We start from the raw sequence: 23,312 nt of genomic DNA, 5'->3' as shown, positions 1-23,312 counted from the left end.
TTTGTTGAGTGGTATTTTGCCTCCGAACAACCGTGGGTGTTCCCATGCTGGACTTCTACTTAACTTGGTTTTTAAGGGCAGAAGGACAGACAGTGGGAGAGATGACCCTGGAAAGGTGTATGTTTGTTCTCAGGGCTGAAGTAGGTGACCTGCCAAGGCCAAGCCTCTGTTCTGAAGAAGGTAAAACCCCCAAGGGCCTGTGGTAGCAGAAGTCTTCCAGGCCATTTTATAGCATTAGAAATAAAGGCAGTAATTCCCAGGATCAATTCTAGCCAGTGATGTTGAACTGATAAGAAATATGAAAACTCTGGTAATGTTTATTTGTTCAGTATTCAGTTTCTGCTTTTCTAGCAGGACTCCCACTTATTTTAGTGTCCGGACAGAACAGACAGGTTGCTTTTTTTGCTCTTAATAAACTCAAATACAGTCCACAATATAGCAAATGTTTTCCATTATGCCTCTGGCTTGCAGGAAAATCAAAGTTATCATGTGCATAAATGACAAATGCTTTCCAGAGCCCACTTCACCTTTCCTTATGAGAGAATGAATTTAACAAGTTAATTTACGATTTATTATCCTTCATTGTGTATTTTTCTGTATGAACAAAGTAGCCAGAAGAAAACTGGATGATTGACCTCTGTGGTTCTTTGGCCAAAAGTCTTCAATTAAATTGGAATTAAATTGCTGAAGTTCCAGCAACTATAAAATGCAATCATGTTATTCAGACCTTTTTTCCATCATTATTGTAATCCAACTGAAGGCTGTGCTTTCAAAAAAAAAAAAAAAAAAAAAAAAAGGCAAAAGAAATCGGTCCTGCACCCCTTTCCTGCTGTCAAGAGACACTTGTTTCACCTTCATCTCTTGTACCAGCGTTGCTAATGCTGTATTCTAAGTCACTAAAAGGAAGTTACCCGAGCTGGAAATGCATCCATTATTGCTAGGTTTCTTTACAAACACAAGTTCCTTTCTTCAGAATTCTCTGATCTGTTATTCTGCTCATCAAGGTGAAGTCTGCATAAAGGAACAGGCAGAAATAAGGTGGGAGAAGCAAGAGGGATGGTTGGACTTCCCTGTCAGAGGTGATGTGGAGCTGTGGTTTTGCATTTGCCATTTGACACCAGACAGGATTTTTAATGCTCAGTTGTTTCATAAGTGGTACCATGTGGCTGGATCAAAAGCATAGGCCAGGTCACAATGAGTCTGTGGTGCTTCGACCCTGAGTAGCTTTAAGCTCTCTCTGAAGAGTGAGACCATTCTTAAATTTATTTTTTTTTACACTCTTCACCCCTGACAATTCTGTACAATTGGCAGGTGTAATTGAAATAGAGCTGTCAGTAACAGTGGTCAGGCAGATAGCTGCAACTACTTCTGCCATAGAGGTTTTCAGTGTTAGGGGGGTTTAGATTGCATTAGTAAAAATTTTATTGATTAAAAAACAGGCAGGCAGAAGTGTTTGTTGTCAAAGTCATGAAGCAACTCAGAATAAAATATAAAAAAGTGTAGACTGTGATTAAAAATTGTTTCTTATCTGACCTCCTGATTTGTCTTCCAGTAGCATTTTTGCAGAACTTTCTGCCAGGTAAAGAGTAACTTTTCCTTTTAATCTTTGTCTCTGTTGGTATATAACTTCCCTGTCAGCTTTGCAGTTAAGTGGCTGCTGTTTTCCCCAGCCTGTATAATCACAGCTGATTGCTGCTGAGGGCATTGCAATTATTTGTGAGATGACACCTGCCCTTTCTTAGTAAATGAAGCATCCTTAAGTACCAGTTTGCCTGTGTTGATTGTGTGGGATTAAGGAAGTCTTGAGCAGTTGGCTCGGATGTCACTTTGTGCAGTTGCAGACAATGTGACATCAGTGTCAGTGACACATCAGTGTCAGCAGCTCCCAGGTCATTCCTCCTGGGCCTGGTACTGCACAATCCCCTGAAGGAAGAGCTGCTGCTCCAGGCACCTATGAGAAAAGTGGGTAATCAGGAAGAATTTTGTGTTGGTGTTGTCCCCTGTCTATGCACAATCAGGAGCTGGCTCTAAGATCAAGGTGCATATTCTCAGTTGATGAACGAAATTCTCCACTGATTAGCAAATATTTCATTACCACTAGTGTTCCTAGTCTTGGATGCAGGGCAGAATTCCCATTAAATCCATACTAGGTAAGAGTGGAGATGAGGGGATTGTTTTTGAATGGGATGGGACTGACTATTGTTTCCTCACAGCACCTGAAATTATAACCATTTTTGTGACTGACGTAGAAATGTGTGAAATCCAAACTCTTCCACTGATCGTATTCTGGTTCTTTGCTGAAGTGTTTGAATTCTAGTATAACACAGGTGTTCATGAAGTGAATAAAACCCATGTCAACTCAGTCACATCACAGAGCCATTTAGAGTGCAAGTGAATACTTGTGTGCTCCTCTCTCACATTCAGCAAGCTCTGTTTTTGGATTTCAGTGTGTTATTTCTAGTTCTGTGATAGCACAGGGAGGGCTGGATGGTTTGCTGCTGTTCAGGGCATGGGCTATCCATTTATCCATGCTCCTAAAATAGAGGAGTTTGCAGCCTTCAGCAAAGTGACCACAATGTGAACTGATTGTTAGCAAAAAGGGTTAATAACTAATAAATGACTACATCATTTTATTATTAAGCTAGTTGTCTCCAGCAGGGGTATACTTCAAGTTAGAAGACAGTTTTTGTCATCAGTTTATTGTTTATGGTTTTCCATATTAATTTATTAAATACTTTTGGCATATACCTTCTCTTTTGGTTTTAATTTTTTTCTGGTCTGATCATTCCACATTGGACAAGTATCTCAGCAACCTGTTTTTTTTCCTTCCTGAACTATCCCATTACTAATACCTTTCTTTTTGCTGATAGGCCAGTCCTTGGAATATTCCTTTATTTTATAGTGTATATTGCTTTCTGAGTCAAAAGTAGATGCACCCAAAAGGCATCTGTAATGTTTCTCTGTAAGATCTGTGTTTCTTTCCAAAAGGTTGAGAAGTAATTCTTTTCAGTTGTTTTCAACAGTGTTTTCTATAGTACAATGACATATTTTGTTTCTTTAACAGGATTGCACATTCTTCACTCGGAAGGAAATTCTTCGGTAAGTAAATTGTTTTGAATTTCTCCTTCGTGATCCACGTGGAATGGGCTAAATCTATTTATCTGACTTGTGAGGAAACCAGATAAAGGTAATTATTCTGCAGGAATTAATAAGACTAGGATTGGATTTAAGATAGACTTATATTCACACTATATTATGCACTAATAATTGTCATAAGGTGGTGATTAGCTTAAGGCGAATGTTACAAACTATTTTAGGATTGAGCCAGTGGCTTGCATGAAAGGGATTTGCTGCTTTTGTGCTCAGTGATACCAGTGAGGGCACATCCTGCAGTCAGTGTAGAATCCATGTCTGAGGTGAAGTTTCAGTGAGCAGGAAGGAAATGGGTTCTGACCCCCTGGTTAATTAGCACTTACTTATTTATCATCTCCCTGTCTCAGTGAAGGGCAGCCAGGTACTGCTGGGCACTCATTTACACTGCAGGATGCTCACAGGGGTGGTATGGAGGAAGTGCAGGTCCAGTAACTGAACTGAACTTCTTGTGCAGTTGCTGACTTCAGGGAGATGATCCAGCAAGGAACAAACTTACAAAAACAAAACTAAACAAAACCCCAAAGCAAATCCTGTCTGGCTCTCCATCCATTTGCATGGCTGTTAATGATTGTTGTGTATATGGGGATGAAGGGATTAATATGGCAGCTTCAATTTAGATTGCAGTAAAATGATGTAAACCAGCATGAGATTGCAATTAGGTGAAATGGTCTAAGTGTTTTTATGTGTCCCTGCAGGGAAAGTAGCCCATCAAAACCCCAAACAACAGTAAATCTATTTTCTGCTGGTTTAATAAGCTGAATCAGCTCTCTGAGGGATCAGATGAGTGCCAAAGCTGGCATAAGAGCCAGAGCAGCAAATGCAGCTGAAAATGAGGAGAGCATTTCCCTACCAGTAAGGTGTTAGATTGACTTACACAGACCTTAGTGGGAACAGCTTTGGTGCCAGCATGAGCTTAAGTCTGGCTTAATGCAGACTGTGGTCAGAGGGGTTGAAGGCACATTTTTCATTAGTAATCTGAGTGTGGATAATTTGCAAATTATTAGAACATAGTATATCTTATAAATTTAAAGTGAAGAAAAAATTGACACAAAATGCTGAAAATGGATCCAGGAAAAAAAAAAAGTAAGACAGCAGTAGAGGCAAATGTGCTTGGTGAAAGAGAAAAATAGAAACCATGGCTCTCTACTGGTGTTTGATAGCTGTTTATCACCAGGTTTTACATATTCCAGTTTGTGTTAGTCCTTTTCTACTTGTGTAAGGGCACTGAACTCTTGGTCAAAGTACCCCTGAACATAGAAAATTGGTGAGAATGGTAAGAAACATTGGGTGAAGAGTACTGCAGATGCTATGAAGATCAGGATTAGCTTTTTATGCTAGAGAAATTACTAGAATCAAAGTGAGCAAAAGGAAATTCACACACTCAAGTCCTAAGAACTAAGAAAAAATTTGCAAGTGCAGAATGCAGTGTATCAAAAAATGGGCTGGGCTGTTAGTGATCTTGTTGTAACCCAATACCAGAGGTATAAGGAATACTTTAACCCTTCCCTCCTGTCCCTATCCTGTTGGCAGAGAGCCAAATTCCCCTCCCTGACCCTTTCCTGGAAAAGACCATTATCTGAGATCCTCCTCCTCTTTCACCCTGGGACCACCATGAAATAAACTACGAACTTTGAGAAAACCAAGGAGCCTCTTTTGAATCTTTGTTTATCCTATGCAGTGCCTAGCTCCTTCTTAGAGACTAACACAGTAAATAGCTAGGAAGGAGTTACAGCTTACTGCATGATCTGAGCATAATTTTAACAACAGCACCCCCATAATGCTCTTGCAAAAAAGAGAAGTGCATTTCTACAATGCATTAGCCTCAGCAGTATTTATAAAATGGGAGAATTCCAGTCAGCAATACTGCCAGCTCAGTAGGAATAGATTATCCAGTTTTGGGCATCACCATTTGAAAAAGATTTGTTATCCTAGAAAATGTTCTGTAGAGAGAAACGGGAATGTAAAGAAAAAAATGCATGAAGAAAAGTTGGAAAACCACTTTAGTTACAGCAATGAATCCATTTGTATGATGTGCCTCTCTTGTGATTGGGAACAAATGGTTGAGCTGTCTCTTACAAGGCATTATTTTTCTTACTCTACTTTACAAATCTGATTTTCTGACAGACAAGCTTTCATTCCAGCAGTAATGCTTATCTGCTCATGAACCCATCTGTTTGTGCTTCTCCCTGAAGACTGTACAACTGGGCACCCAAACAAGCACTCAGAGGTGTTCTTGGATGTCTGTTCTAGCCAAAAAGCACAGAGTGTAAACTCAAATGTTACTTAAGACTGTCTTAATCTAGTAAGACAACTGCAGGGAAATATGGCACTAAATGACCAAGATGGGCACCATTTGGGACTTCAACAAACATTTGAACCTTGTTGTAGAAGAAAAATAATTTTGCTGTTGCTTCTCTGCCTGTTTCATGGCTTGTTCTTGATGAGTGAAAGGTGAGGTGACAGGAGTCCTTCTAGACAATGCAGCTGAATGTTGCATTTTAAATCTGAAATCTGCCAGAGAATTAAGCAGTGATTTCCTTCAAGTCTCTGGAAAGCTTCCTTATAAGGGAGCAGATGCACAAAGTGCTTGGGAGGCAAGGCAGCACTCTGCTGAGCAAGCTGCTGCACAAATGGAGGGAGGAGCTGGAACACAGCTCCTGCTTTTCTTTTAAAGAGTTTGAACCTTTGTATGGAGAAAGGGGAATTGCCCTATTGTCAGCTTTGTGAGGAAAAATACCAGCCAAAAGATGAAATTGAGGGGAACTCTATACTCTTGGGAATGTTCCTGAGTTTTAGGCAAGAAACTACAGTATACATCTTGAAGCTACTGTTGATCTTCTGATTAATTATGTTACTATTCTTGTGAAAAATGTTCCTGTATCCTCTATGAATGACAAATAAAAAAGAAGGGTTTTAGGCAGTTCCTGCACTTCTGTACCGTTAACTTTTCCTGTGTTATATTTTAGTCAGGTTGTACCTGTTTTGCTACAGCTTGTGAGAGGAGGGGATCCCTGGCAGTGTTGATCTGTGTGGAGTCTGGAGTGCTGCTGTGCTGTGTCCAGGAGAGATAAGGAGCTGCTCCAGGCTCTGGCTAAGCACTGTGAGATGTACAAGGAACTGAGGACTCTCTGATGTGAGGAAGGGCTGGGAGAGCTGAGGTCTGGAGGGTACAGAGGAGACAGAGGCCCCTGACAGGAAAAGGGCAGTTGATACAGACAGAAACACAGGGGGTACATGTATTGAAAGTCAGAGCTTTCTTAACTATGACTAGATTTAGAATAAATGTATTATAAATTGTCTACCAAGAGCATTTCTTGCAATTTCTTTTTGATTTTACTGCAGATTATTTGGGAGGATATTTATCTAATATTATCTTAAATTAATTTGTGCTACTTCATTTTGCATTGCAAAGGTGAATAAATACTTTACATGCTAACTAAAAACTAGCAGAAGAGTCATCTATCCACCTTTCTTATTATGCTGCCTTTTTATAAATCTGATTTCTGTGCCCAGTTTTTGTGTTTATTGATACAATGAAAATAGTTTCAACTGGAAAGCATTAAAGGAACAAGGCATATCAGTAACAGAATTCCTTCAATTTTCAACTTCCTGCTTGTGTTTCTCACTGTTCTTTGTTCTTTATCTGTTTGTCCAACTGTGGCAATTTAGTGAGTGGTGGTTTCAGTTTCTGGCTGAATTTCCTTGTATCATGTTTCCTGTCCTTTTAGTTTCAGCTTCACGTGGTAGACCCTCTTCTCTAACAGACTGTTCTTACCTCTTGAAATTCTTGGAAGCAATAATTTAGCAAGAAATTGGTACAGCATAGAGATTTATGCCTCCCTTACCATGTGTAACATTTAACATTTATTGTTGCAAAAACAGTTTGTGCAAGTATGACATAAATCTGAGACCCTGCAAGTACTTTCTTTTTCAGTTGCTGACAGCCCAGAAGGCCCCTCCTTGCTCAGTTTCCTAGTCCCAGATTAAAGAACCTCCCTCTCTTTGAGCTCTACAGCCTTTTCTCCATGTGTGGCAGACTTGCAGATGTTGGTGTGCCTGGCCCTGTTCCCCAGCTGTCCATTAAAGGACTGCAGGAAAAGAGAGCACTTGCAGTTCACCAATTTGCATCAGCATTTACAGGGCTGCAGCCTCTGTACAAGGGCTGTAAACCAGTTCCCATCAGTGCATTCTGTCCTGCACTCTGCAATCCCATCTTCAGTGCTGTGCTGCTGCTTTTACTACCAGGGTGCTTGGAAGGGCTGATTGCTGAGACCTGGCTCTTTCCAGGGCTTTCTGTGGATTTGTCAGTTCTCCTGCTGGTCTCTGGAGTGGTGAATTTTTCTCTGTGTTGTCACACAAAGTCCTTCTCCAGCTGTTCAGTTCAGCTCTGGCATCTGGGCAGGAGCTTGTGGTTCTGATTGTGGTGAATAAGCAAAAGTGGAGCTGAACAGCAGCTGTGCACTTCTGGTCCCACTGCTGGCACATGTTGTTCCATCCTGTACAGCCCATGTGTGATCAGGTCATGGCACAGCTCCTGTGACCCCCTGCAGGAGCTGTCCCTCAGCACTCACTGCCTGCTTTCAGTGCTCTAGTTAAGCCATTTGCTAACATGCAGAACAATGCATGCAGAGTAATCTAGAATTTACTCTTTGAGATGGTCTTGAGTGTAATGTACAAGTCTTTGAATGCATCCCTTTTACTTACGAAAAATTAAGAGATATATTCCTGAATAAAAATGTTTAAAGCATAAATCAAATGACTTGCTGTGGGACCTGAACTGGGGATGTGTTTATTTATTTCTAAAGGCCACTTTAAAGCCTCTACTTATTTCTAATCAATGAGCCCTTGCAAGCTTTTATCTTTTGTTTTCAGACTCCTTCAGTGCAGAGTTGCTGTTAAAAGGCAGCTCAGGTATCTGTAATGTATTGTCACTACATTTAATGGTGGAGATGAATGTACCCCAGGCCAAGGAAGAGCTGCTCTGTGTTTTAACACACCACTGGTGACCTTGGGTACAGTCTGACTGCCTCCCAAATCTCAATAGTGAATTGAAATGGTCACTGCAGAGTGTAAACTTAGAAATCTTTCTTTTTCTTCTTTTTTGGTTTTTTTTTTTTTTTTTTTTTTTTTTTTTTTTTTTTTTTTTTTTTCTTTTCAGATCTATCCAGGTAGAGCTGGAGGCTGTGTTGTAAGTTTGGAGACATCCTACACTGTCCAGCAAATACCCACAATATTACCCTTCCTGACTGACTCTAGAATGCCTCACCCTTGACAAGTGGGAACAGACTCTGACCTACTTTTCTGCCATGTAGAATGAAAGTTATCAATCAAAAGTAGGCTGTCAGGACAAAACTGTGTTGTGGGGTTTTTTCTGAACACAGCATTTTTGGTTTTCACTGGTTGATGGGCAGTTGAGTTGATTTTAAAACTGCTGTCTAAGTAAATCTTGTTCTGCCTTTACTTTATTGATTAATTTAACAGAAATATTACACCTCCATTTTCTTCCACTGCTGTCGCAACTGCTTCAGTAACCTGAAGGAGCTGACTGTGAAAACTTTTTTTTTTTCAGACATATCAGTTCCCAGAATCTCACTGCACATTTTTAAGTGTTAGTACTTATACAAGGCATATGAGTAGCTGGTGGGCTTCAAATTTCTGTAAGGGCAGATCAGCAATCTGGGTTTAGACTGGATTAAAATGATACAGAATCACAGCCTTAATCCTTGAAGGTTGTACACGAAGCTTAAACATATATCAGTACCTATGGGGACATCATCATTTAATGACATTTGCCATTCAATTTATCACCACATTCCTTTCCACTCTAATTTGTGGCAGGGAAGAGATTGCCTGTTTTTCATTTCCTACTTCCATGAAAAGTAAATGAGGAATTTACTGACAAAGAGAGCACATCTAGGAATAGGAAAATGCTTCTGCATGCATCCAGAAGAATCTTTTCAAGGAAATACAGCTGCAATAGTAGTAGCTGTACATAGCTGTAGTAGTTACTGCTGCAAAGACAGTGAGGTGGTCTTGGGTTTCTGAATATACATCATGGTCTCTGTATGATAATGGCAGCTTTTCCAAATCTCTGTGTGTTCAGACAGCACTGCAAAACCCTGCATTGCCTCCCCGACAAGGCATTAATGTTCCTGTGTCAAGGACAAATAAAGAGGTTTACGGTGTTTTCAGACATGCTTCTTGTGAAGGGCATGCTCAGTAAAAGGACAGAAAGCCTTTCCTCTAGGTCCCAACTACTCTGATGTGTTCAGGTTACCTGAAGAGTCTCCTGCTTCTCCAAAAAAGGGGAAATATTAGAGCCTTTATCAGAGCTTTGTTTCCTCTCTATTTGCAGTTGGGAATTAATGTTATTGAAAGATGTGAGAGAACAGTCAGTAATGGGAGCAGCATTTGGGAAGTGATTACTGAGACTGACTCACAGGATTTATCGTAGTGCACAGCACTACAAGGTGTAGTGAGGAATTGCATGCAGGCAGTTGGATTATGGGTGTGAATAACCCCAATGCCTGCTGAGCTTTACCTCGTGTTACAAAGTGCTTGATCAAACATGTGTTGATTGTTTCCTTACCAAAAAGGAAGTACTCTCCCACTGTAGCATAAGTTACTCGAATCAATGGGAGTTGTAGTGGAACTCCTGCAAAAAGGACTATATTCCTTGTGGTGGAACCCCTGCAAAAAGGACTATGTTCCTTGTGACAGCTGGTTTTCTTGGCACCCTGTTAAGAGGCTGGAGCAGGCCTGTTATTTTTTTCTACAAAATCCAGCATTTGATACTGGCAATCCAGTGTATTATAAAACAGTACAGAGTGTCCCTGAAGAACTTGCCAGCATCAAGACCTTACAGAAGGAAAAGGTTTTACTGTCTCATGTGGTTGTTCAGTTGGTTGGGGGTTTTGGTTTTTATTTTGAAGGATAAGGGAGTAAGTGCAAGATACTATATGTTGGGTATAGGGAAATATTATGGGCCTTTTCATTGTCATAAATGCTCATTATGCCATATGATAAAGCTATTACAAATAAGAGTTGCTGGATCCTTGCAGATAAAAGCATGTGGAAGATGTATTTTATTGCTGTAATTTAGTTTGGAGGAGTTAGATCAGAGCCACTTCCTCCAGACTCATTTGGATGCTGTTGTGTGAAATGCACTCAGGCAGAAAGTTCTCACCTCCACAGAGCTTTGACCAATTTGGGGTATTAACAGCAGAGTCAGCTGGGAGGAAAACAGGATGTGAGAGCTGCCCTCAAATCTGCAGTTAGCTACCTGCAGGTTTCTGTGCCCAGCACCTGCCTTCCAGGCAGTTCTGGCAGTCTGGTCTGGAGCTGGGAGGCACATCCTTCTTTCAGCTGCTGAGGGGCAGGGCTGAGCTTCGGTATAAATAGATTGCAATTTCTGTGGGCAAGATAGGAAATTCTGTCAGCAGGAAGTGGCAGGTTTATCAGTGCACTGATGTTGCATGTTATAGAGAAACAAGTCCAATATTAGATAAAGTACAGAAGGAAATCTTGGCAGTTAAAAAAAGCCAGGATTGTCAGCTCCTGAATTTTCTGGTGTTGTCCACAGTGGTCAAGTTTTGCCAATAATGAGTGCTTCATTTTCTTGAAGACTAGAACACCATTTCAGTATTCTAGCTTTTAAAAAAGGAGGTAGCCCATAGATGGATACTGACTTGCAAGTTTTGCTTTCTTTTAAGTTTTTTTTTTTAAGTGCTTTAAGCTGCTTTTTCTGTTGTATTTAGGAGCATCTTTTTAACTGCTATTTACAACGGAGAAATCAGTTGCTAGAGAGGGAAATGGCTATTGCATCTTGAATTGCACAGTATTTATAAAATGTCAGGGTGAGCATCTGAAATGTGCTGAGATCAATGGATATCCAGTTTCTGGTATGGCACAACATATTGCTGGGCAGGAGGAAGGCATCAGTTTCCTACAATGCAGAAAAAATATGTTTCTGTGTTTCATTTCATGTGTTCTTTGTGGCACATCATCATCATAAGAAAAAAGATGCCTGTAGATGATTTTGCCCTAGTTTTTGAGTTTATTTACACACAGGAGTCTGCAGTAGTTCATTTGGGTGTGGGGCTGCTGCAGCTAAAGCTGGGAAATGAAGTGGCTGCTGAGGCATTGCTTCCTGTATTACTGCTTTATGCCTTGCTGTTAAAACATGGCAATATCTATGTGTAATTGTTAGTATGCCTAGTGAGTAGGCAAGATTTTTTATTAAAAGGAAAATAAGTCACAAGATAGAGCTTTATAATTTTACAAGTAATACATGTTCCCTCCTGAGAGATCAGAAGACAGTGTTAGTATATGACAAAGGGACAACTTTTTCTCCTAAGCAGTTTATGAATCAGGTGTGCAACTGAACTTGCACATATGAGAAGAATTGCATTTCACAGTGCATGCCTTAGTTCAGGCCTTGTGTACACAGGCAGTGCCTTAATGTTCCATGTACAGAGTGTGAACCTCAGCTCAGTTACAGACCTTGAGAAACAAGTGGCTGCTGGTAGCAGTTGTGCTGGATACTGCATCAAAGCCCTCTTTTTTCAGAAAGATGGCAATTTGATGGGCTCAGACTTGTGCACTAAAACCAATGATTAGAGCTGCAGGACAAATTTGTACCTGATTACTGATTGAATGTAATTGGTTATTTCAAATTGGTTATTGGCTATTTGTTTCTGCTTGTTTACAGGTTGCACGGCCGATATCATGAAATGGCACCAAACGTTGTGCCCATGGACTATACAAAGGACCCAGATGTTAAACTACCTATGCAGCTTATAATAAACATGCCTGAGCTAAAGGTATCACTTCTGACTGCTTGCAAACTCTCTCTTAATTCTGTAGCTCCTCTGCCAGATTTTTTTGCCAAGACTGATAACCAGAAGCGCTGTGGCATGCTGAGGTCTTCCCCTTCCTGTTATTGTTCAAGGGCAAAACCAGCCCCAGAAACTGGAAAATATTTAGGTGAATGTCTTTCTTGCAGAGATACTTGGGGTAGATGTCAAAGGAAATTAATAGGAAATGAAATGAAGTATAACAATCTTTGCCCTTTGTGCAGATACCCCACAGGGATCTCTGTATGAAGAGCTGGTTAGAAATCTGAAGTTCTTATCTCAGCCTGTTCATAGGAAATTTGCCAGCTGTGTGCAGAATATTGCTAATAAAAAATAAAGGTTTTTCCCTTTTTTCTCAGCTACCTGAGCACAATAAGTATTATTTTTCTTAATTATCAGGAGCTTTCATTTTCATGGGGGCATTGCATAATAGGAAGTGGAGAAATTGTCCATGCAACTGCAAATGAGAGAAGCAGTAGGTGTAAGGCAATCAGTGCAAAAAAACCTGACACAATTTGTTTTTATTCTCAGTTCAACAGTTTAATAATTTATGGTTTTAACAGGACAAATGTGGACTTTTAGCATTCCTTTTTTAAACAGTTCATTGAATTATGTTGTGTTTTGTCACAGTCTATTTTTTATGTATGCTAGTCAATTCATGTCCGTAAATTACTATAATGTGAAAACAATTATGTGTTCAATCTGATAGCTATGTGAAACATTATTAAGCTTTTTAAGAACAATGTTATAAAAACCTTGTAATTGATGGCTTTCCACTTAATTTTAATGATCTAGAAATTTTTCCTTAGTGATGTATTTTTTTTTTTTTTCAAATATCTGATATTTTTCAAGCAGAAGCCATGATTTAGAAATTCAGTTGTGGATTATGCAAAGTCAACATGAAGTGACAAACATTTGAATTAGATTTCAAGTTGAAGTTCACAGAACTCTTTGTTCCTTTAATACCTCACCTGCTGTAAGTTTGATTCTGGGATAATATAATTTCTTGAACAAGAGGTACGTTTTGTTAAAGTACGTGTGTTAAAACGTATTTCACCACCATTTCATGGAAATGGAAATATTAAACACATATAAGCACTTAATTCAACAGAAAACCTTGAAAAATTTTATCCTTCAGTTATTCTTCAGGCTCTGATTTAGCTTTTGGACATCTTGGGTTTCTGAAGAAGCTGAGAAATAATTTAGAATTCTTTTTTACAGTAAGCATGGGCTTCTTCAGCAAAATCTGTTTATGCTTTTTCTAATGGTATCAGTATTCTTTAGGGTTTGTGTTATTATCTCTGGGATCTTGATAGCACAACATGAAATCCTTTAGCACAATTCTTTGACTCCTTGGAGTTTAACTGCCAAACAGCTGAGAGTTGCTTTGTAACAAATCAAGTCTAAGCTTAGAAAGGAAAGTGAGAAATTGTGATCACACTGAGTCTTTTTGGCTTCAGTAATAGATTGAACCCCTAAAGAACAGCTCATTCCATGAGAACTTTTGATATGGGCGGCCTGGTACTGAAGCTGAGGTACAAACCAGAAATTTTATACAGAATCACATTTAGATTGAGATACAGGAGCATATCTTGCTAGCTTAGCAAACTTAGGTGGTAATAATAGATTTCCTAAGAGGCTTCCATGTATGAATGGATCATAATCAATTTTCTGGCACCACAAGTCTCTGACCCTGTTTTAGAAGATGTCTTCAGGTCATGGAACTTGATTTTATGAAAGGAACAGGACAAACTCAGTGTTGAATTTTCTACAAATTCTCTCTCAGGTCTCATAAGTCTGTGGAAGAACTTTAGAAGTATTGGTGTCAAACCACTTGTTTTATTTCAGGAATTCTACGAGCTCACAGAGAAAAGCTGCTGAGCTTGTCTCCAGTAAAACCCCAGTGAGAGGAGACTAGGTCTTATTCCATAACTCTTTCAGAGCATTGACGCTAAAAGATGTGAAAACACCTGGGATCTTTGTTATAAACTGGGGTCCATGTTGCTCATGAGGGCACCTGTGCAGACAGGGTGGGGGGACAGAGGCTTTCCTCAAGAGTTTGTTTTTGCAGCAACCTAGGTACTAACTTCAGCTCATACACTGAGAAAAAAAATAAATCTTTAACCTTTGCAACTTGACCAGACTGCCCAACAAATCATTATGGTGTTTTCTTTCTTCAGTGAATTTTCAGCAAGGTGAAGACAAAGGCAACATTTACATCTTAAAATAGAAATAAATGTCTATTGAATTCTAATAAAATTAGTGCTAATTTCAAAGCACCTGGCTTTTTTCATATACACATTACATTTCTAGTTACTGGCAATGTTGAGCTCAATACCACTGCAGGTTCTGACAAACGGATAGAATCAATAATGCACTTTTCTAAATTAGATTCTGCTAATATAAAGAAAGATCTTTACTTCATGCATTAAAGTTCTGAGACAGCTTTTTTGTGCTTTAAGGAAAAAATAACGGTGATGGTTGTTCACTTCAATTGGTAATGAATTATTCACTAACTCCTGATTCTTAAAAGTTGAAAGTCGGGACAAGAAATAAATAAGTAAAGAAGGGGAAGGTACTTTAAGCTGATTAGGTCTACCATTACACTGAAGTTAACAGAGCTACTTTACTCCATCAGTTTCATTGCAGTCTCTGTTCTCTAATTTTCACAATCTTGGTTACACAGGCACCAGTCTAATAAATTAACTTTGGGGCATCTGGACACCTGTGAGATTGCAGTAATTAATATTGCAAAAGTGTAGCCATGATATGGACTGCTCAGTGTGGGAGCAGGGAGAAAGTAAGTGTGTTATTTTTTCAAATTAAGGCTCACTTCAGTCACTTTATCCCTGCCATTGCCCCTGAGCTGCAGGTGGGGGTGTAAGAGCAGGGTAATCTTCCCAAGCCCCAGCTCTGCTCTGACTGATCTTTGCCTCCAGCTCACCTCAACAGCCTTGCTGCATTCTGTTAGCTGTTTCTCATTATGGTGGGATGTTTTCCTCCCTTCAGAGCACTTTCCTCCCTTCTCTGAAGTCTGTTAATCTGAGCATGTCTGCTGTGTGTGCTCCAAGTGCTGTTTTCTCTGCATGGAGCCCAGACCTGCAGCACTGTCAGTGCCCCCTGGCTCAGCTGGGCACCAGTTCTTGTCCCAGGGCCTTACCTGCCCTTGAGATACTGCTAGGCACTGTGGGTAGGTTCTGGGAATGTTTAAACAGTTCTGTATACAGCCTGAGCCTTTGGGGTTTTGGCTGATGTGGCTTCAGTAAAGAGCCATTGTTGAACATGTGCTTCTGCTCTCTGACAGAACAAAATCCTCTTTTCTATTAAGACATAAACTTATCAATCTAGCCTTGGTTTCTGCAGGAATTTCTTAAGCAGTACCCTGCAGGCACCACAGAGAAGTTTGATGACATTAATATAATCATGGACACATAAACCCCAAGTTACTGATTTTGAGGAAGAAGAAGATTAAGAAAAAATCCATGCAAAGAAACTCTCTTTTTTCTGCTCCAGGGACAATTTGCTGTTGCACTTATGCTTCCCTTCTGAAGCACCAGTCTTTTCTATGGAGCTTTGGTAATGAACAATTTAGCCACTTTTATATTAATGTTTATTTAATAGCAATTGTTTTATTCTTTTATTAGTAATGCCTGAAATTTGAGGAAGGTTAGTTTTTGCTGAAAAAGTCCTGATTAAAGCATCCAAAAGGATTCTGATTTGCAATAGTCTGCAAAACAGCCTGCTTTGTGCTTTTATATTTATTGTCTAAAGTCAATGGGAACTTATGTTCAAATATAAAAGGGAAAATCATCATTGTGTTTCTGTGGATGTGGAAATTAAGTAGCATTTTGTAATGACTCTCCAGTATCTCCAAGTTAATTACCTTCACCTGTCTTTGAACTTCACTTGCAACCCCTTATTTCCAAAATGCAGTCAGCTTGTGGGAATATGATTAGATGCTTGAAATTAGTTTCTCCAGCTGCAAAACAGATAAGGCAAAAGGCCACCAGAGTGCTTTCCTAGTCTGGCATGGGAACTAGAGGACAGTGGGTTTGGCTGCAATGCCAGGAATGAACCCTCTAACTGTTGGTTAGAGAACTAATGGCTGTGTTTTACTGTAAGCTGTTATAGGTCTGTAGGTTGAGATGGATGCTGTATGAGGTTTTAAAAAGCATGGAAACACAATAATCTGAGTAAAAGAAGTGTTCCTTACAAAGATGGATCCCACATTAAGGGTTCTCTCAGGCCACTACAGCAACATCGATCTGCAAAACAGCAGAATTGTTTTTCAGTTGTAGCAATTCCTTATTGTTTCTGTCTCCCCTCTTATTTTTATCATGAGAGTACAGAAAAAGCTTTTTAAGACAAATGTAAGTTCCTAGTTTTAAAAGGAATCTTTTTTCAACAATTAGTGCTTATGGGAAAGCAATCTAGGAAAGAACATTATCATTTTCCCCTTTGCTCCCTTCCCCCATGCTCTTCCTTTAAATATGATGGAACCCTAATCTTTGCTCTTTAGAGTAGAGGTAATGAAATTACAGAAAGGATGTGAAAAGTATCTGTGAAGGTAAGCTAATACTTTCCATTGTGTAAGCCACAGATATACTGCCTGAAGACACATAATATGAGAAAGTTAAAGGAAAGAAATCAATATGAGGAAAGATTTTATTTTTCATTTTGGTTTTAGAGATCCATTTGGCAAAGAGTTACTTAAGAAGTATCCTTAGGTTCATTTAATTCTTTCTTAATTCATCCATGTTTTCAAGATTTCTGACATGCCAAATAAATAACTCATCTTATGCAATTGCAATATGTTTATTGGGTCAGTGAGATCCTGCCCCAGCCTTTCTAAAGCACAAAGTCCTGGGCTTGATATTCACAGCTGATAGGGATATTTGCATCTGTGTGCTCCTGGTTTGTTACCCAATGCTGCCTCTAAGATGTCAGCTTACTACTGTAACCATGACACTTCTGATCAGGTTTGTTCCAGGGAAAGCTATACAGCATTTTAGAAATGCAAAATAAATTTCTAATATGTTCTGATGTCCATTCTGATGTTTGGTATTCTCAAACATTAAACATGTAACACACCATTTTTTGGTGTGCTTTTAGGAAGAAAGTGGGCCTTTTCATGTATTTCAGCCCAAATGAATCTTACTTTTGCTTATTTATAAACTGGCAGTTTGGAACAATAGAATCAATTATTCTTCCCTGCCTGTCTGTATATGCATATCCCACAAATAGGTGTATGTGCAGAACCACAGGTAAACCCACAAACAAACATTTCCAGGCTCATTTACAGGCATTTCAGTGAGGTGCTTTACCCTGAGCAGTAGCACAGATGCTCACCTGCTGTACCTGCACATCATTCACAAGACATGAGTAATAACTACCTATCCTTTTACAGTGAGGTTCTCTCAGCCACCTGCTGGCTCTGGGGTGTTGTTTTTCATTCTCAGACTCTGGAGAGATGTGACCCTGCTGCTTTTTGAGGCTGCTTTTTATTTTCAGGAGTCCCTCTTTTCTATGTAATTTGGTTTGATCTGGCCTGTTTTTGTCTTCATTGGAACAGTGAGCTTGTTAATCTCCTATGCTTTGAAACCTGTAGGCCTGTTCCCTCTTGGATATTCCTTCAGTCTTCAAACCCTGCAGAAGAGTTTGTATTTAGTATTGGCTACTTTAATGGGCTGTCATTTGAGCCTCAGGCTCTGTGGTTCCTACTTCACCTGTCCATTAAAACAGCCTTCTTCCTGGTCATTGCTTTTTTTAATCTCCCCAGTTATGCCTAAGTTGTATTCTATGGATGCTTTTGTTCTATGTGTGAATTATCAAAAAAGAATTCAAGTAAACTGAAAAATAACATTTTCTGGTCACTTGTCTCTCAAATATGGCTGGTCTTTTAAATTTTATTTAAACTATTCGGATAGTTTATGAATACCTTTTAGGTATTATTAGATTAAATTTACAGAAACAAAAAAGAAATTAAACGGTTATATGATTGAACTTCTGAGCTTTTGCAGTACTGCTTCTTTAAAAGCCAAACAAAATGATGCCTGCATATTAAAAATAGTGAATCTGATATACCATCACCACAAGTATGTTAATCAGTGTCTTGGCTTCAGATAAGATCTGTAGCACAGCTTTAATGAGATGCTGCTCCCAGCTCAAGTGATGTTTGTGTTCTGTTCATATTCAGCTGAATTGAATTGGTTTTCCAAGTTTTATCCATGCTGCTACAAATTAGTGTTGGGGTTTTGTACAGCTCTGAGAAAGATAATTGGTTTTTACTGCAAAAACATTTGTTTTGGATTTCATAGTCATAAAGCAGGTTTTCTCATGCTTGCTTATGTGTTTATGCTTTTGGAATATTGTCCTATTCTAAAGTGCTAAAAATTATTTCCTGTGAAGATTAAATTTCATTTAAATCTCTGGAATTTTTAGTTGGTCCAATCACAGGTTGGACATTGACATGTATCAGTGAAACTTAAAGGCCAGAAGTGGTATTATGCAGTAGCAAGGACTGCTGAAACTTCCTGCTAAATATAAGTTTTTGGATGCATTTTTTGGGGGGGGGGGGAAAAAACAACCAAACAAAAACTAAAAACAAAAAGGAAGAAAAAAAAATTATTTAAAGAGCCAAGCATGCAATTAAATATTCATTATCTGGGAGTCTGCAGGTTTTTTCATGTCCCAAATACCAATCTATATGTGTCTTTCACAGGAGAATCCCTTCAAAGAGAGGATTGTGGCATCCTTCTCAGAAGATGGAGAGGGGAGCCTGAGCTTCAATGACTTTGTGGACATGTTCTCCGTGCTCAGTGAAATGGCTCCCCGGGAGCTCAAAGCAATCTATGCCTTTAAGATCTATGGTACTGGGGGAGGCTTGGTGGGCTTCTTGTGTTTGGAGTCCGTGAGAGGGACACTTGGTGATCTTTGGTTTTTCTGTTGTTTAGATTTTAACACAGATAACTTCATTTGTAAAGCAGACTTGGAAAAAACCCTCAATAAGCTGACCCGGGAAGAGCTGACAGAAGAGGAAATAACTCTGGTTTGTGAGAAAGTCATAGAAGAGGCTGACATGGATGGTGATGGGAAATTAGGATTTGCAGATTTTGAAAACATGATTTCCAAGGCACCAGACTTCCTCAGGTATTATTTTAAGAAAAAGAGAGTCTCTTGCATACTTGCATGTATTTTGTTAGGATATCACTATGCAGTCTAATACAAGAAGTGTCAGACATAAGTATTTTAGTTGAGAACTGGTATGGGATGACTTCTTTCCTAACTTTGCTTTTCTGGGGCATATTCCATTTCTCTCCTAACTTAAGACTAACAGCTCAATGACTTTTAATTATCACCCTTCCTGACCCTCCACCCCTCTTGGTGCTGTTCAGGAAAATATTTTGATCCACTATCAGCTCAAATTCATGTTTTTCTTAAGCCTACAGCAAGGAACCCAACTGCCTGCGCAGGAATGTGTGTAAATAATGTATGCATGTTACTAATATACACAAAAACACACAGATCTTTTTGCTGAGAAAGTGAGGGGTTTTTGAAGAACGATAAACTGTTCTGCAAAACACAGAATATGATTTCTTTCAAAAATGAAACATCTGATGAAAGACATTAGAGCAATTCAACAATAAAGCAGGAGCACATGATTCCTGTGAACCCTGAGAAACATCAGCTTCTGGAGAGAACACACTCAATGTGAATGCCTTTTATACATCTCAGGTATTCCTTGGCTAATCAAGTGTATCAACAGAAACCGTTTTAGAACAAGACATATATCATCATTACAGTGAGGCTCAGCTCAGTAGGTATTCTAATATTTTGTTTACAGCTATTTCCAGCTAAGAAAACTTTTTCTTTTTACTGCTACCCAGCAGAAGCTGCTGGGGTCAGGTAGAATTTCCTTTAATCAATCAAAAGGCCGTGCTGCTCCTACGAATCTGGTAGAGAACAGTGATCAAATGTGAAGAATTGAAGGTAGATCTGAAGATTCAGCAAAAGCTGCAGTTTCAGAAGTTTCCTGTGTCATGACTGACTTTACTGCTGTGTTGTAGAGGTTTGCAAACTGCTGACTGAGAATTCCAGCTGAGGATGCTGTGCAGTCCAGTCATTTCCCGATAAAAATGCAGACAAGAATGTTTGCCAGTGTAGCCTTGGAATGACTGTCACAGTTATTTTTCTTTTCCAGTTTGGTGATGTTTTGGGAAGATGAGGAAATGAGTGAAAATCACCAGGTCCTGGTTATTCAGCAGGGCAAGATGATGAATAAAAAGTGGGAAGAAGTGAGATGTGTATTACAGATTAGGTAAGAGAAAGTGGAGAGCATCAGTAAAATCCAAGGACAAGGCTAGCAAGCACTGGAAGACTGAGCATCATCCAGTGGCTCAGGTTAAACACAGGTACTTGGATCCCTGTCTGGGACAAGGTATCTCCTTCATGTTTAGGATGGCAGTCTGCATATTTAAGGTACATGTTTGGCATCCCTGGCTTCAAAAGGAATTGTGACTTCCCCTCCTTTCAGGTTCAGGAGTTTGGCTGGGTCATGAGATTAATCTCTGAAGTCCTCCAGCCTAAGATCTCCTGATGATACAGAGAAAGGTCTTCTTCCACCTCCTAACCAAAACACCAGGTTAGAGCCTCTGACCAGGCATTTCTATATAACAGCAGCTTCTGAGGAGATAACAGTACAAAGAAAACAATTTCTTGGCTGGAAATATATGCAAAGAAAATATTAGAATCCTCTGAAGAATCGGATATTTCTCATGGTTCAGCAACATGTGTCTTTGAAGCTATAGTGGAAAATCAGAGTGTAATGGAAAAAAGTCTCCGAGTTGAGAATTGTGTAGGTTCTCTAGTTTGGTTTCTGTTTTAATCTGAGTTAATAGCTGCAGGAAAAGAAAGTGACAGGGTCATGAGGTTACTTTTTTCCAAACCAATTTTTGCATGAAAAATTTGATACCTCTGCCTTACTGTGGTTTACTGTTCATTTTGTCTGTAAAGGTTTGTTTTTTAGGACATTGTTAGTTCTATTTTTCCTGTATGCACTGCATCACAGACTGACATACTTGTCAATACTCAATTTCCTGTTCTGAAGAACTCATTCTAGTTTTTAAAATACTATGTAAATGTGCATTCTAAAGCGAGATTTGACTTTTGGAATGAGATTCATTGAAGTTTAATGCCACAATAGGTTCACCAAAGCCTGACTGGGACTGAACCTTAACAAGCACTGTGACATGGGACAGGAATGCAATTCCTGTAGCTGATCTCTCACCACAAAACCCCCAGTTCCTGTTCATTAAGCTCAATGGTGCCATTACAGTCTTGGACACATTACCTATTAGTCTACTGAAATAGTACTTTCTTATATCTTTGTGAATTCATCTCCTGCTCTATTCCTGGCCCTTGATTTTCTTCTCTTCTGAGGCTTCAGCTGTAATGGTTGTCTTAAATGATAGCCTTGGGCTGTGTGCAGCCAAAGGGCAGGCAGGGCTGTGCAGCTTCACTGGGTAATCTAATACAGAGCGTGCAAAGCACAGGAAGTGTCTTAATAGCCGATCACCAACCCTCTATGCCAGTGGTGAACTGAACTAGCTTCTGACTATTGCAAAAAGGTAGAAAACATGCTTTCATCTAATATAAACTGTCCATTTGAAATCTTGAACAGACGTGGAAGAAATACCAACCCGTCAATGTTCCAAGATAGTCACAATTTCATTTGTTTTTGCATATCTCCACTTTTTGTGCCCAGTTGAATGCATTCCAGAATTTAAATTCAAGGGAGCCCAGGAGTCTAATGATTTACACTTCCAGCTGCTCAGCCACTGTGAAAGTGGAACACCCAGGAACCAAAGCAGTAGCCACATTGAAAGTGATTGCCAGTGAGCAATTGGAGATGCTGGAAAAATGCAATTTGCAGGAATTTTGCTGTGGAGCCATGGGCAGTCAATATTTCTGAATATCTGACCCCAGAATACCATCCTGGCACCTGGTATGAGAACCTTCTGAAAATGCTGAATAACTTGTAAGGCCCTAGATGATTTTTATCTCTAATAAAGGAGTTTAAACTCTGTTCATTTCCTTTTCTCCCTACCAAAGCCACCTGTTCATATAATAAAAGGAGGAAATGTAGGATTCAGGCAGTTAAGTTTGATCTCTGGCTCTGCCATTGCTTGGGCAGGCGATCTGTAGGAAGCCATAGGACACTTTTTTCTCTCTGCTCTCTTATGTGGGACCAGTTCACCTGACTTGTGGCAAACATTGACAACCTTCCTGCAGCTGTAAGGTACTATCATCATCAACATGAGATTTGAAGTTACTGAGGAGGAATATCTTCTTTTCTCTGTGGAAAACCTTTGAGAGCCAGATTGTTACAGCAGCATGCACTGAGGTTTTGAAGCTTGTTTTTTACACGTGTTGGGTTTTTTTAAACTGTCACATTATTACACCTACTTAACATACATAGCCAGCATTAACTTTGTACCATGATCCAACTGTGAACTGAAGTTCATCCACTCTACGCTGTCTGATTTTCCTTATCTCATCCCTCCTTTCTCCAACCTTTACTTAATGACCCTGTAGGTTTAATCTCCTACAGACCTTTGCCAGCTCTGTGCTGCTGTCAGGCAAATGAAGATGCAGTAAAGTCTGTTGCTTGATTTGCACTGCTGTCGTTGAAGAATTTTTTCCAGACTAGAAGAATACACTGTTGATCATTAACCAGGGAAGATCTATAGAGTTGGTTGTTACCCCAGAGCTGAACTAAACTGTAAATGATCATGACACTTACTAGTTCAGAAAATTTGATTCCAGTAGTTTTATTTCACTCAAAAATATTATCACTAAGAAGCTGCTTGTAGTTTAATGGAAGCATTGGCAGATTGAGCTGGCACTAGCGAAGTGTTCTGTTCTACAAGACTGGTTACACTTTCCACAGGAAATTGTTTTATAAATCATCCTGGAGGTTTCAGCTTATTTGAATGTCTGAGGGTGAAGCATTCTGTAACAATATGTAATGGGGTTTGAGAGGAATATGGCATTAGTAGTACCTGGGAGCTGCCAGAACCAGGCAGAGAAACAGCACATTAAACACTGGAAATGCAGTATTTCTGAAACCCAGCCACCAGCTGGTGTTGTGACCCTAATACCACCACATGCTGAAGTAAAGGAAGCTTTAATGTAGGGAATGTGCATCTCCTAAGACTGTCCCAACATGCAGATTAATTAATTCTTAAGGACTAATATTAGAGCTAGTGACTAATTGGCAAGGGATGCTTAGCAAAGAAACAATGG

The 23,312-nt window shown here is 39.5% G+C and overlaps 1 protein-coding gene across 1 annotated transcript in view; it reads left to right on the top strand.

Moving 5' to 3' along the window:
- The window catches only part of ACSBG1 (acyl-CoA synthetase bubblegum family member 1), an 84,583-nt gene that overhangs the window by 59,858 nt on the left and 1,413 nt on the right, over window positions 1–23,312 (top strand). Inside the window, exons 19-22 of the mRNA XM_079318050.1 lie at window positions 3,065–3,099; window positions 11,864–11,975; window positions 18,730–18,877; window positions 18,962–19,157. Of these exons, the coding sequence (XP_079174176.1) occupies window positions 3,065–3,099; window positions 11,864–11,975; window positions 18,730–18,877; window positions 18,962–19,157 (491 nt within the window). The remainder of the gene's footprint in view (window positions 1–3,064; window positions 3,100–11,863; window positions 11,976–18,729; window positions 18,878–18,961; window positions 19,158–23,312) is intronic.

This window comes from Erithacus rubecula (assembly GCF_903797595.1).
Source record: "Erithacus rubecula genome assembly, chromosome: 14".
Taxonomy (NCBI): Eukaryota; Metazoa; Chordata; class Aves; order Passeriformes; family Muscicapidae; genus Erithacus; species Erithacus rubecula.
This window is presented reverse-complemented; position numbering and strand designations above follow the sequence as displayed.